Source organism: Coregonus lavaretus, assembly GCF_964263955.1.
Source record: "Coregonus lavaretus genome assembly, chromosome: 18".
Taxonomy (NCBI): Eukaryota; Metazoa; Chordata; class Actinopteri; order Salmoniformes; family Salmonidae; genus Coregonus; species Coregonus lavaretus.
The window spans coordinates 4726332-4740854 of NC_140005.1; the positions used below are offsets into that span (position 1 = coordinate 4726332).

A 14523-nucleotide genomic window follows, 5' to 3' on the forward strand; every position below is an offset into this window, starting at 1 on the left:
ATACAAACCCCCCAAAAATCCATTTTAATTCCAGGTTGTAAGGCAACAAAATAGGAAAAATGCCAAGGGGGGTGAATACATTCGCAAACCACTGTGTGTTATATTTTAGATTCTTCAAAGTAGCCACCCTTTGTATTGATGACAGCTTTGCACACTCTTGGCATTCTTTCAACCAGCTTCATGAGGTAGTCACCTGGAATGCTTTTCCAACAGTCTTGAAGGAGTTCCCACATATTCTGAGCACTTGTTGGCTGCTTTATCTTCACTCTGCGATCCAACTCATCCCAAAGCATCTCAATTGGGTTGAGGTCGGGTGATTGTGGAGGCCAGGTCATCTGACGCAGCACTCCATCACTCTTCTTCTTGGTTAAATAGCCCTGTCCTGTTGAAAAACAAATGATAGTCCCACTAAGTGCAGACCAGATGGGATGGCGTATCGCTGCAGAATGCTGTGGTAGCCATGCTGGTTAAGTGTGCCTTGAATTCTAAATAAATCACAGACAGTGTCACCAGCAAAGCAGCATCACACCTCCTCCTCCATGCTTCACGGTGGGAACCACACATGCGGAGATCATCCATTCACCTACTCACAAAGACACAGTGGTTGGAACCAAAAATCTCAGATTTGGACTCATCAGACCAAAGGACAGATTTCCACCGGTCTATGTCCATTGCTCGTGTTTCTTGGCCCAAGCAAGTCTCTTCTTCTTATTGGTGTACTTTAGTAGTGGTTTCTTTGCAGCAATTCGACCATGAAGGCCTGATTCACGCCGTCTCCTCTGAACAGTTGATATTGAGATGTGTCTGTTACTTGAACTCTGTGAAGCATTTATTTGGGCTGCAATCTGAGGTGCAGTTAATTGCCGATTTCTGAGGCTGGTAACTGTAATGAACTTATCCTCTGCAGCAGAGGTAACTCTGGGTCTTCCTGTCCTGTGGCGGTCTTCATGAGAGCCAGTTTCATCATAGCGCTTGAAGGTTTTTGCGACTGCTCTTGAAGAAGACATTTTCCGGATTGACTGACCTTCATGTCTTAAAGTAATGATGGACTGTCGTTTCTTTTACCAAATAAGGCTATCTTCTGTATACCACCCCTACCTTGTCACTACGCAACTGATTGGCTCAAACACATTAAGAAGGAAAGAAATTCCACAAATTCACTTTTAAGAAGGCACACCTGTTAATTGAAATGCGTTCCAGGTGACTACCTCATGAAGCTGGTTGAGAGAATGCCAAGAGTGTGCAAAGCTGTCATCAGCTACTTTGAAGAATCTCAAATATAAAATATATTTTGATTTGTTTAACACTTTTTTTGGGTTACTACATGATTCACTGTGTTATTTCATAGTTTTGATGTCTTCACTATTATTCTACAATGTAGAAAATAGTAAAAAATAAAGAAAAACCCTGGATTGAGTCGGTGTGTCCAAACTTTTGACTGATACTGTATATACACCTAAACATCAGAAGTATAACTCATGATCACTAACTAGGTTTCCATCCAATTGGCGACAGATTTCCATCCGAATAATAAAAACATCTGCAAAACTATTAGCGTTTTCCCACCATCAAATGTAATTGTTGCGGATAAAAGGATGTGCATGATGACGCAGTGTGCATAAAAAAAAACGTATGTGGTTAAAATTCCCATATACCGAATAAATAATACAAGTTAAATGGGTTTCCATCACATTTTACACAAAAAAAAGGGGTATATAGCGAATGTTCTTGGCCCGTGTGTGGGTATAGCCTACATGATGAGATTATAATGGACAAAAGAGCTAGATTATTTTTTATTTGTCAAACGCCAGCCAAACATCGATCATCATGTCACCAGAATAAGACCCTCGATATGTATTGGGAAAGGAGCATCAAACTCATCACCGTGTACTTTCACCACCCTGTGAAGTTCATCAAAATGTATTTAATCTGTAGGCTAATGAACTGCATGCTTTCCCGAGTCGTAGTGGGAGGACCACACAACATGTCATCACGTGACTCCAACTTTACTTCGATATGATAGTAATTATGTCAATATTTGCACATAAAAAGGCGTTTCCACCACCATTTCTCACATAACTAATTTTGCGGACACAAAAAGATCCCACCTTTTTGTAGTGTATTTTTATTTGTCGACATTTGGAAAAGTTCACCGACAAATTAGCTGTTTCCATCAAGCCTGTCGTGACATTTTTTATCCACTGGACTTTACTCGCATTAAAAAGGTGGGACGGAAACCTGGTTACTGACAGACACACACGATATATATACAAAAGTATGTGGACACCCCTTCAAATGAGTGAATTCTGCTATTTCAGCCCACACCCGTTGCTGACAGGTGTATAAAATCGAGCACACAGTCATATCTTCTGTCCTCGGTTGCAACACTCACTACCGAGTTCCAAATTGCCTCTTGAAGCAATGTCAGCACAAGAACTGTTCGTTGGCAGCTTCATGAAATGGGTTTCCATGGCAGCCGCACACAAGCCAAAAGATCACCATGGGCAATGCCAAGCGTTGGCTGGAGTGGTGTAAAGCTTGCTGCCATTGGACTCTGGAGCAGTGGAAACGCGCTCTCCTGAGTGATGAATCACGCTTCACCATCTGGCAGTCCGACTTACAAATCTGGGTTTGGCGGATGCCAGGAGAACGCTACCTGCCCGAATGCATAGTGCCAACTGTAAAGTTTGGTGGAGGAGGAACAATGGTCTGGGGCTGTTTTTCATGGTTCGGGCTAGGCCTCTTAGTTCCAGTGAAGGGAAACATTAATGCTACAGCATACAATGACATTCTAGATGATTCTGTGCTTCCAAATTTGTGGTAACAGTTTGGGGAAGGCCCTTTCCTGTTTCAGCATGAGAATGCCCCCGTGCACAAAGCGAGGTCCATACAGAAATGGTTTGTTGAGATCGGTGTGGAAGAACTTGATTGGCCTGCACAGAGCCCTGACCTCAACCCCATCGAACACCTTTGGGATGAATTGGATCGCAGACCGCGAGCCAGGCGTAATCGCCCAACATCAGTGCCCGACCTCACTAATGCTCTTGTGGCTGAATGGAAGCAAGTCCCCACAGCATGTTCCAACATCTAGTGGAAAGCCTTACAATAAATTATAATATGCCATTTAGCAGACGCTTTTATCCAAAGCGACGTACAGTCATGCCTTCCCAGAAGAGTGGAGGCTGTTATAGCAGCAAAGGGGGGACCAACTCCATATTAATGCCCATGATTTTGGAATGAGATGTTTGACGAGCAGGTGTCCACATACTTTTGGTCAAGTAGTGTATCACTTAAAAAACTTCTGATTTCATAAAGGTGGTAATACAATTTTTTAAGTTATAATCATTATAATGAGAGATGAGAGGTATTGACTAGACATATATGAAACACAGTCCTTAGAGAGAAATAGTATTGAGTGCACTCACTTGTCACTGAGTTCAACGTACGGTGGATCACATTTTAGCGGATCCAAGCATGTATAGCCTCCCTGGAAATTGAAACATACTTGTGCTGTTCTACACGTGTTGTTACCAGTCTCACATTCATTGATATCTTCAAAATCAAACACACAACAATTCACGTCAGTTAGACAACAACATCGGCAACATCATCCATTATAACAATTTACAAATATTATTATTACACAAACAAACAAGCAATTAGCTTTGGTATACTATAATAAAAGGGCTCTCCAACCCTGTTCCTGGAGAGATACCCTCCTGTAGGTTTACATCTATCTAGTCCAGGGCTCTTCAACCCTGTTCCTGGAGAGATACCCTCCTGTAGGTTTACATCTATCTAGTCCAGGGCTCTCCAACCCTGTTCCTGGAGAGATACCCTCCTGTAGGTTTACATCTATCTAGTCCAGGGCTCTCCAACCCTGTTCCTGGAGAGATACCCTCCTGTAGGTTTACATCTATCTAGTCCAGGGCTCTCCAACCCTGTTCCTGGAGAGATACCCTCCTGTAGGTTTACATCTATCTAGTCCTATCTAGAAAGGTTATGGTAAAGTTAGTCCCAGGGTGAATCTAAAAAGTATTCTCCTCACGTCCTTCTTAAAAATGCCAGAGGTAAACGAGGACAGAATTGGAGAGAAGATCCTCAGTTTCCTCTGACATTTTGAGTAAGAAGCGAGGAGAGAGGAAGCAAGGAAAAGTATCTTGAGATTCACCCAGTAAGTCAGTCTCCTGTCATGCCGACAGATTATTACCTTCACAGCTCCTCCCATCCTCATAAATGTAGTATCCCCCTGGGCAGTGACACTGGAAGGAGCCAGGTGTGTTTACGCAGTTGTGCTGGCACAGAAACTCAGAGAAACCACACTCGTCCAAATCTACAGGTGATACTCAGCATTAGTAGTTATCACATAACACCACAGTACATCACATAATAGTCATCACTGTCATTACAGTATTGCCCAAGAATTACAGTTCAAAGTGTAAAGGAGGTGCACAAATAATGACTGAACCATAGCTAGATGTAAAATAATGATTTGGATCGTTATGGATCACTAGGATAGACCTCCTTTATCTGTCGCACTTCAACAATTTTGTGCGTTCCAAATGGCACCAAATTCCCTATATAGTGCACCATTGCGCTCTGGTCAAACATAGTGCACTATATAGGGAATAGGGTGCTATTTGGGACGGACAGCCTTCTCTTTGGTTACTGTAACACGGAACATATTTGATCTCGCGTCATCACCATTGCACGTGGTCCCATCAGAAGCCAGCTCAAATCCCTCTTCACAGTTACACATGTAGGAGCCGTAGGTGTTGAAACAGCCGTGGGTACAGGGGTTATCCTCGCACTCATCCACATCTAGAGAGGAGAAAGCAGGAGGTTTGAGTAACACCTTCACTACAACATTACCACAATGTGCCCCCGCACATCGACTCTGCAACGGTACCCCCCTGTATATATAGCCTCCCTACTGTCACTTTATTTTACTTCTGCTCTTTTTTCTCTCAACACTTTTTTTGTTGTTGTTTTATTTTTACTTTTTTTGTAAAAAATAAATACACTGTTGGTTAAGGGCTGTAAGTAAGCATTTCACTGTAATGTCTGCACCTGTTGTATTCGGCGCATGTGACCAATACAATTTGATTTGATTTTTGATTTGATTTGATTACAGGTGTTGAAGCAGGAGGTTAGAGTAACAGAAAGTATTCACACCCCTTGACTTTTTCCCCATTTTGTTGTGTTACAGCCTACATTTTAAATTGATTAAATGGAGATGTATTGTCACTGGCCTACACACAATACCCCATAATGTCATAAAAAAAATAATAATAATAATAAAAAATGAAAAGCTGGAATGTCTTGAGTCAAGAAGTATTCAACTCCTTTGTTATGTCAAGCCTAAATAAGTTCAGGAGTAAAAATGTGCTCAACAAGTCTCATAATAAGTTGCATGGACTTACTCTGTGTGCAATAATAGTGTTTAACATGATTTTTGAATGACTACTTAATCTCTGTACCCCACACATACAATTATCTGTAAGGTCCCTCAGTCGAGCAGTGAATTTCAAACACAAATTCAACCACAAAGACCAGGGAGGTTTTCCAATGCCTCGCAAAGAAGGGCACCTATTGGTAGATGGGTAAACATTTAAAAAGCAGACATTGAATATCCCTTTGAGCATGTTGAAGTTAATCAATTAATTACATTTTGGATGCTGTATCAATACACCCAGTCACAACAAAGATACAGGTGTCCTTCCTAACTCAGTTGCCGGAGAGGAAGGAAACTGCTGATAGATTTCACCATGAGGCCAATGGTGACTTTAAAATAGTTACAGAGTTTAAAGGCTGTGATAGGAGAAAACTGAGGATGGATCAACAAACCTAAATGACAGAGTGAAAAGTACAGAATACAAATATTCCAAAACATGCATCCTGTTTTCAACAAGGCACTGAAGTAATACTGCAAAAAAATGTTTCAAAGCAATTAACTTTTTGTCCTGAAAACAAAGTGTTATGTTTGGGGCAAATCCAATACAACACATTACTGAGTACCACTCTCCATATTTTCAAGCTTAGTGGTGGCTGCATCATGTTATGATTGTAATCGTTAAGGACTGGGGAGTTTTTCTGGATAAAAAAGAAACGGAATGGAGCTAAGCACAGGCAAAATCCTAGAGGTAAACCTGCTTCAGTCTGCTTTCCACCAGACATTGGGAGATTAACTCACCTTTCAGCAGGACAATAACCTAAAACACAAGGCCAAATCTACACTGGAGTTGCTTACCAAGAAGACAGTGAATGTTCCTGAGTGGCCGAGTTACAGTTTTGACTTAAATCTGCTTGAAAATCTATGGCAAGACCTGAAAATGGTTATCTAGCAATGATCAATAACCAATTTGACAGAGCTTGAAGAATTATGAAAATAATAACGGGCAAATGTTACACAATCCAGGTGTGGAAAGCTCTTAGAGACTTACCCAGAAAGACTCACAGCTGTTATCGCTGCTAAAGGTGATTCTAGCATATATTGACTCAGGGGGTTGAATACTCATCTAATCATGATATATTAGTGTTTTCTTTTTCATTTTTACAAATGTTAAAATGTTTCCTCCACTTTGACATTAGAGTATTTTGTGTAGATCGTTGACCAAAAATTACAATTAAATACACTACTGTTCAAAAGTTTGGGGTCACTTATAAATGTCCTTGTTTTCGATAGAAAAGCAATTTTTTTGTCCATTAAAATAACAGCAAATTGATCCGAAATACAGTGTAGACATTGTTAATGTTGTAAATGGCTATTGTAGCTGGAAACGGCTTATTTTTAATGGAATATCTACATAGGCGTACAGAGGCCCGTTATCAGCAACCATCAGTCCTGTGTTCCAATGGCACGTTGTGGTTGCTAATCCAAGTTTATAATTTTAAAAGGCTAATTTATCATTAGAAAACCCTTTTGCAATTATGTTAGCACAGCTGAAAACTGTTGTGCTGATTAAAGAAGCAATAAAACTGGCCTTCTTGAGACTAGTTGAGTATCTGGAGCCTCAGCAATTGTGGGTTCGATTACAGGCTCAAAATTGCCAGAAACAAATAACCTTCTTCTGAAACTCGTCAGTCTATTCTTGCCAAGAAACTGAAGATCTCGTACAACGCTGTGTACTACTCCCTTCACAGTATATGTGTGTATGTGTATGTGTGAGTATATGGGTGCATGCATGGATGCCAGTGTGTACGTGTGTGTGTGTGCCCACCTTGGCAGGTCCTGCTGTCAGGGTTGAGGAGGAAGCCAGGGTTACAGGAGCAGGAGTAGGAGCCTGGCACGTTGGCGCACAGCTGCTGGCAGTACCCATAGCGGCACTCATCAATATCTGGACACAGAGAGGTGGAAGTTAAACAATCAATGTCTGGAAACACAAAGAGACGTGGAACAATCAGGGGGAAGCAAAGTTTGACACAGCAAAAAAACAACTATTAGACATATTCACCTTATTTAAGAACCCAGAAAACAAAACAAATGTCTGAACGTTCTGTTTTGTGGAGGACTTCCGTTGTGGCGTTCTTGCCGTTTTGGGAACATTAGCTAGCTAGCTCAAAATGTCGTGGGATCATACCAAGAAAAACCTTTCAAAGTAGAATGGCAAGTCTGTGCCACATCCGTGGATTATTCAAGAGTGGTCCTCTGTAGCTCAATTGGTAGAGCACGGCGCTTGTAACGCCAGGGTAGTGGGTTTGATCCCCGGGACCACCCATACGTTAAAAATGTATGCACACATGACTGTAAGTCGCTTTGGATAAAAGTGTCTGCTAAATGGCATATTATTATTATTATTATAGTGGGAGGACGATATGGAAAAAAAAGGGCCACATATCAACTACGAAGACATCTTCAATTATTTTGTCTTGTCTCTCTGTGGGTCAGAGATGAGGAGCTACAAAAGCACATCTGTCGGCACGATGGAGACTGCAGGGAGTTCTTGTGTTGCAGGGGAAGTCTTGCAGTCATGCAGCTGCAATACTATGGAAGTTAGCTAGCTCGCTGGCTTTTTTGTTTATCGTAACCCTTTCTATGACTGATACGTTTGACGTTAGCTAGTTGCTTAGCTAGCTAGCTAATTGTGATGATACCATATCACTGACCAGAACTGATAACGTTAACTATTACAACATGCACACACGGTTCTTGGTTTCAATGGCTCATTGTGGAAGTATATCAGTCTAATCTCGAATGGCAATGAGGTAGGTACAGAATCAAGGTGAGTTTTACAATCAAATAGGAAAATTACCAACATAACCTAAACCTACTAGTTGTGTAAACTAGTCAGCTGTGAACACCAGGTAAACTAGTGTTCTGTACTGTAATTGACTATTCTAACAGTAGTGTTTCGTTGAAGGTGCAGAATGCTGTGTATGGAGGATTGACAGGGGTGTCCTGTACAGATGAGCAAGGCCAGTGGAACTCGGGGACGCAGCGGAATTTAGCTCCAAAAAGGACGAGGCGAGATCCGTTTCAAAATTCACAAACCAAGTGCCGAAGTTCTCTGACAGCACCCCAGCCGCTTCTCCATCTCTACCTCCAACTCCTGCGTACCACTCCCACGACGCACTTAAGAAGAGTTTGGAAGTGGCCAATGTTGCAGTGGGGAGCCGTCTGCACAAGTGCATCAAAGCTAAACCAAACAGCAGCTACAGCAGCCTCACGGTGAACACTGCATCAACATGCAGTGTCAGAAATGCTTGTCATTTTTATGACGTTTATGTTAAGCTGGAGGAGTGGAAATGTGACAGCTTGGAGGAGGTCGCTAAAGCACAGAGTGGTGTGACGCGCGGAAACTTCGGCTCACTGCTAGCTCAGCAAAGAAGGTTCCTGTGCGCACCTCAACAAATCCCGACAACTTTGTGCGGGAGCATCTCTTCCCCAGGTTCCAGGGGGAACTCAGCAACCACACATGACAAGGAGAAGGAGCAGGTGGCCTACACATGGATGGAGAGCTGTGGGTTTAGTCTGGAGAGTAGAGGCACAGTAGTGAGTGTCAAGGAGCCTTCACATGGATGGAGAACTGTGGGTTTAGTCTGGAGAGTAGAGGCACAGTAGTGAGTGTCAAGGAGCCGTGGCTTTCTGCAAGCCCAGGTGGAGTGTTAAACTCTCAAGAACTTCTAGAAATCAAATGTCCTGTTCTGAGTAAGAAGTGTGAGTCTCTGACCGAACTGTTCTCTACGCAAAACTCACCGACGTGAAGCTGGTGGACGGGGTTCGTCAGCTGCCACCTAATGGAGACCGTGGGTACTACCTGCAGGTGCAAATGGGCATGTTCTGCACAGGACTGGAGAGATGCAAACTGCTTGTCTGGGCTCCATCCCAAGCAGGCTGTTACTGATGTGCCTTTTGATGTGAAGTTCTGTGCTGATGTCATCCCTAAACTGAAGGCATTCTATTTCACACATATGCTGCCAAGGATAGTAGATGAGTTCTAGTGAGGCAGACTAACTCTGTGCTCCAAATATGTTCATCTCTGTGGTATCTAGGGGCCTAATACTTCTGTGTTTTTAAATAGTTCCTATGTTTTGTGCCTTGTAAAGCTCTCTGTCAGCGCTACCTTATTATCTAAGCATAACTCTTGATTGGTGTTTTTTTTTTGTTGTTGTCTTGCACAGTTCTCTTCATATGCAAATTTACCTGATTATATTTGCATAATTCTTGGTGTTTTTTTATTTTTTTATATCTAGTCTTGTACAGCTATTTTCATACATGTTTATCTAATGCCTACGGATAACTCCTTATGATTTATGAATATTTTTATTGTACCTTGTATCGCTCTTTCTTTTCGTATTGCACTTCATGAACTTATCTGAGCATGCCGTAATTCATCTCGCACTTGGCAAATTATTGTGTTAATAAAAACACTGAAATTCAAGTTTGTTGACATTTTCTTCGACACTTAACATTTTGAAATGAAGGAAGAGGAGGCGTGTCTAAGGGTTTCAAATGTGTTTTCAGTTTGATTCTGGGTTTGGTTTTCAAGGGCACTAATTAAGAAAACCGTGCGACACTTCATAAACAGTTGGCTTCCCTCTTGGTCTGTTAGAGACAGTTTGGTGTTGAAGAAAATGTATTTGAAATAGATTGAAGGAGGCATGATAGCATCACCTATTGGATGCCTGTAATTATCAGGAACAGGCGAAGTTACAGTACATTTCTAATGTAGGAACATTAAAATGATTCTGATTAAATAGGAAACTATATATACACACACAGTATCTCATGTGGATGAAATTATAGTGTATAAAGTTACATTTCATTTGTATGAACATTCTCACAGCTCACTTGGCATCCTCATGGATGATCTCACCCTGCATGTTAACAAGTGCTGCACAGATGCTAAGGACTTTGTCCATTTTGTGCGTCAGGTTGATGGGAACAGTCTGGGAGAGGATTTTGAACACCTTGAGTTGTCTGATAACTCTCTCAACATGTATACGTATATTAGCTATCCTTCTCGTGCTTGTGACATCCTCGTCAGACAGCTGGTCTCCTTTCTGAGTGAAGGCTGGTATGGCAAGGATTACCTTCCTCTCATACAGCAGATCTCCGAGGGTGAAGCCCCTGTCTGCCATAACTTCATCGCCAGGCCTAAGGTATTCCAGGAAGCCAGAGTTTTGGGTGATGAACTCGTCACTGCATCTGCCTCCATATGCATGAAACATAACAAGTCCATATGGAGCAATGGAAACCAAATACTTGAGAGTATTTCTGGAATAATAGTGGCTGTATGACCTCCCTTTGGAATAGATATTGTGGGCTTTCTGAAGAGTGGTTTCAGAGCAGTCAATGATGCGAGTGGTGTTGGGGGAACTTCTCTTTGAAGCACTGAGGCATTGTGTTCTGGAACGTCTCCCTCGGCAGCCATGGAATGTAGATCCTCATGTGCTCCTCCATTGTGTGTCAATCCAGTAGGCAAAAGGATTCTGCTCGCTACTCCCTGGGACACAGCGAAGCGTTCAGCACGATCACCCTGGAGTAGATTCAGCTTCAGCTTCATCAAGGTTATCAGTATTTGATCAGTGATATGCATTTTTGAAGTTAGCCGTGTAGAATTTCTGCAGAATCACTACATGGTCAAAGAAAACACTAAGACGAAGGCCAGTATATAACACTGAGCTAGAGTCATTCTTCAGGATGGTGTGGATCAATGGCTCTGCACCACCACATTGGGTTTATTTGTGGTAGGTGGGCTTGTTGACTGGTTCTCTTGACATGTATAGTGGCTTGTAAAAGTATTCACCCCCCTTGGCATTTTTCCTATTTTGTTGCCTTACAACCTGGAATTAAAATGGATTTTTGGGGGGGTTTGTATCATTTGATTTACACAACATGCCTACCACTTTGAAGATGCAAAATATTTTTTATTGTGAAACAAACAAGAAATAAGACAAAAAAAAAACAGAAAACTTGAGCGTGCATAACTATTCACCCCCCCCCCAAAATCAATTCTTTGTAGAGCCACCTTTTGCAGCAATTACAGCTGCAAGTCGCTTGGGGTATGTCTCTATAAGCTTGGTAGATCTAGCCACTGGGATTTTTGCCCATTCTTCAAGGCAAAACTGCTCCAGCTCCTTCAAGTTGGATCGGTTCCGCTGGTGTACAGCAATCTTTAAGTCATACCACAGATTCTCAATTGGATTGAGGTCTGGGCTTTGACTAGGCCATTCCAAGAGATTTAAATGTTTCCCCTTAAACCACTCAAGTGTTGCTTTAGCAGTATGCTTAGGGTCATTGTCCTGCTGGAAGGTGAACCTCTGTCCCAGTCTCAAATCTCTGGAAGACTGAAACAGGTTTCCCTCGAGACTTTCCCTGTATTTAGCACCATCCATCATTCCTTCAATTCTGACCAGTTTCCCAGTCCCTGCCAATGAAAAACATCCCAACAGCATGATGCTGCCACCACCATGCTTCACTGTGTGGATGGTGTTCTCGGGGTGATGAGAGGTGTTGGGTTTGCGCCAGACATAGCGTTTTCCTTGATGGCCAAAAAGCTCAAATGTAGTCTCATCTGACCAGAGTACCTTCTTCCATATGTTTGGGGAGTCTCCCACATCGCTTTTGGCGAACACCAAACGTGTTTGCTTATTTTTTCCATTAAGCAATGTCTTTTTTCTGGCCACTCTTCCGTAAAGCCCAGCTTTAGTGATCCTATGATCAACAGATACTCCAATCTCCGCTGTGGAGCTTTGCAGCTCCTTCAGGGTTATCTTTGGTCTCTTTGTTGCCTCTCTGATTAATGCCTTCTTTGCCTGGTCCGTGAGTTTTGTTGGGCGGCCCTCTCTTGGCAGGTTTGTTGTGGTGCCATATTCTTTAATTTAATGGTGCTCCGTGGGATGTTCAAAGTTTCTGATATTTTTTTATAACCCAACCCTGATCTGTACTTCTCCACAACTTTGTCCCTGACCTGTTTGGAGAGCTCCTTGGTCTTCATGGTGCCGCTTGCTTGGTGGTGCCCCTTGCTTAGTGGTGTTGCAGGCTCTGGGGCCTTTCAGAACAGGTGTATATATACTGAGATCATGTGACAGATCATGTGACACTTAGATTGCACACAGGTGGACTTCATTTAACTAATTATGTGACTTCTGAAGGTAATTGGTTGCACCAGATATTATTTAGGGGCTTCATTGAAAAGGGGGTGAACACATATGCACGCACCACTTTTACGTTATTAATTTTTTTGCAAGGCTAGTCAGCTAAGTGAGTAAGCTAGGCAACAGTTAGCTACCTACAGTATGTTAGGACTTAGGAGTGGCTACCAACTGGTAACATAATTAGCTAAGCTAGCTAACTTCTGCCTGATTCAGGACACCCATCTGTGACGATAGCTAGCGAGTAGCAGCTAGCTAACAGCTACCTGTATGTGTTGATGTCCTGATGTGCTGTACTGGAGCGTCATAGCCCAGCCACTTCTCAGGGAAAGGGATGCTCTTCAGTCGGCCTCTTGTCCATGAAGTGATAGGAACACACATAGGGTCGGTTCGGTGGTTACTTCAAGTTCAATGCTTTGAGCCAAAGCCCGAAGAGACTCCTCGTCCTTAGCAGCTGGCTACAAATCGAAAGGCGCCTCACAACTGTACTCGTTCCTCGAAAAAGTTTGGTGGTCGAAACACTCCTGCTCGATGAACAGCTTCCGTTTCTGCCAGTTATTGTGGCATCCCCTTACCGAACATAAAATACCAGTTTTGCGTGAATCCATGTTTGGAAAGTTGTGAGAAGCGATACTGAGTTAGTTAGCTAGCTGCAAACTATTGGCCAGAAGTGCTTAACCTGAAGTCCCCCACAAAAAAACCTAAACAGACCCACTCATATTTCTGTTGAAAATGAGGTGAATAGTAATGGTTGTAGTGACGATATAGCATAGTATCTGGCCTACCCCTGAAATAATATGATTTCATTGTCTGTAATGGGTGGAAGCCCCCAGAACTTACCGTTCGTTGCACAACTTTCCCGCACACACACACACTCAGGTTCTTACCCTGACACTGTCCCCCGACCAGCCAGTAGCCCTCGGTACAGGAGCAGGTGTATCCTCCGGCTGTGTTGATACACACCTGGGTGGGGTTACACTGGTGGGAGTCTGTCTCACACTCATCAATGTCTGCAACAGAGGAACAGAGAGAGGTGGGTTCGAGTGGGTTAAATGCACCCCCCTCCCCAACGTAATCTATATTTTCACATGACCCTCCCCTTGTACTATAAAAAATGTGCACACCCTCCTATCTCATAAAATTAACTCAAAAACAATGATTACCAACACAAATAACAACAACTGTAGTAACCCTGTGTTTATAAACGTGGATATAGACTTGACCACTTCAGCATGGTTTTGTGGCACAGTCGATGCCACGCAGAGCTAACGGGCCAGAAGTTGAGGGTTCGCCGACCACCGCGGACGTGCTCACCTTCCCTGCCTGTCTCATTACACTACGATAAGAGCCGGCTACAGACAATGATCAACCAGGGGGAAATCAGATTTAACATTTTGATGCTATATTTATAATTATATAAAATATATGCAACGATTTTCCACCAACAGGTTTTTGTGCCAATGCACAACACACAACCAATAAGCAAAGCATAACTGCATACCGATTACGAACTTCATCGTAGTCTGCTCACCCAGTGCTTTTAGTTCATATGTGAATTCCATAAACTTGAATACCGCCTCGGTTTTCAAATCACATAGAGGACTTGGGGCTGTTGCACTATAGCAACCAAAGCCCATGTAAATCAGTTTACAAAATTCCATCATTGGTTACTCTGAGAGTTCCTCATATTGACATTGGCTGCGGGCTCAGGCCCTATGGTGTTAACCTTGGAAAAGTAATTACAATTTCTACTCGTTCCTCTTTTACTAATAAGGATAGACCAAATGGTGCAGATCTATACAATCTTATATTAATATCAACCATCAGACAGCAACCGCCTATTGAACGTAGTAGCTTGTTTGAGTTGGAGACTCCATGTGACTTTAAAAATCTAATTTGCCATTTTTTTCTTTAAGTCTTTGTCTG

The 14523-nt window shown here is 42.5% G+C and overlaps 1 protein-coding gene across 1 annotated transcript in view; it reads right to left on the reverse strand.

Annotated features, from left to right (window-relative positions):
- Positions 1–14284, reverse strand: part of LOC311145295 (fibulin-5-like) — a gene marked incomplete at its 5' end in the record, with an annotated part of 29100 nt that extends 14816 nt beyond the window's left edge. Inside the window, 6 exons of the mRNA XM_084181529.1 lie at positions 3426–3552; positions 4211–4333; positions 4705–4821; positions 7221–7337; positions 13485–13607; positions 14269–14284. Of these exons, the coding sequence (XP_084037655.1) occupies positions 3426–3552; positions 4211–4333; positions 4705–4821; positions 7221–7337; positions 13485–13607; positions 14269–14284 (623 nt within the window). The remainder of the gene's footprint in view (positions 1–3425; positions 3553–4210; positions 4334–4704; positions 4822–7220; positions 7338–13484; positions 13608–14268) is intronic.
- Between the last annotated feature and the right edge of the window lie 239 nt (positions 14285–14523).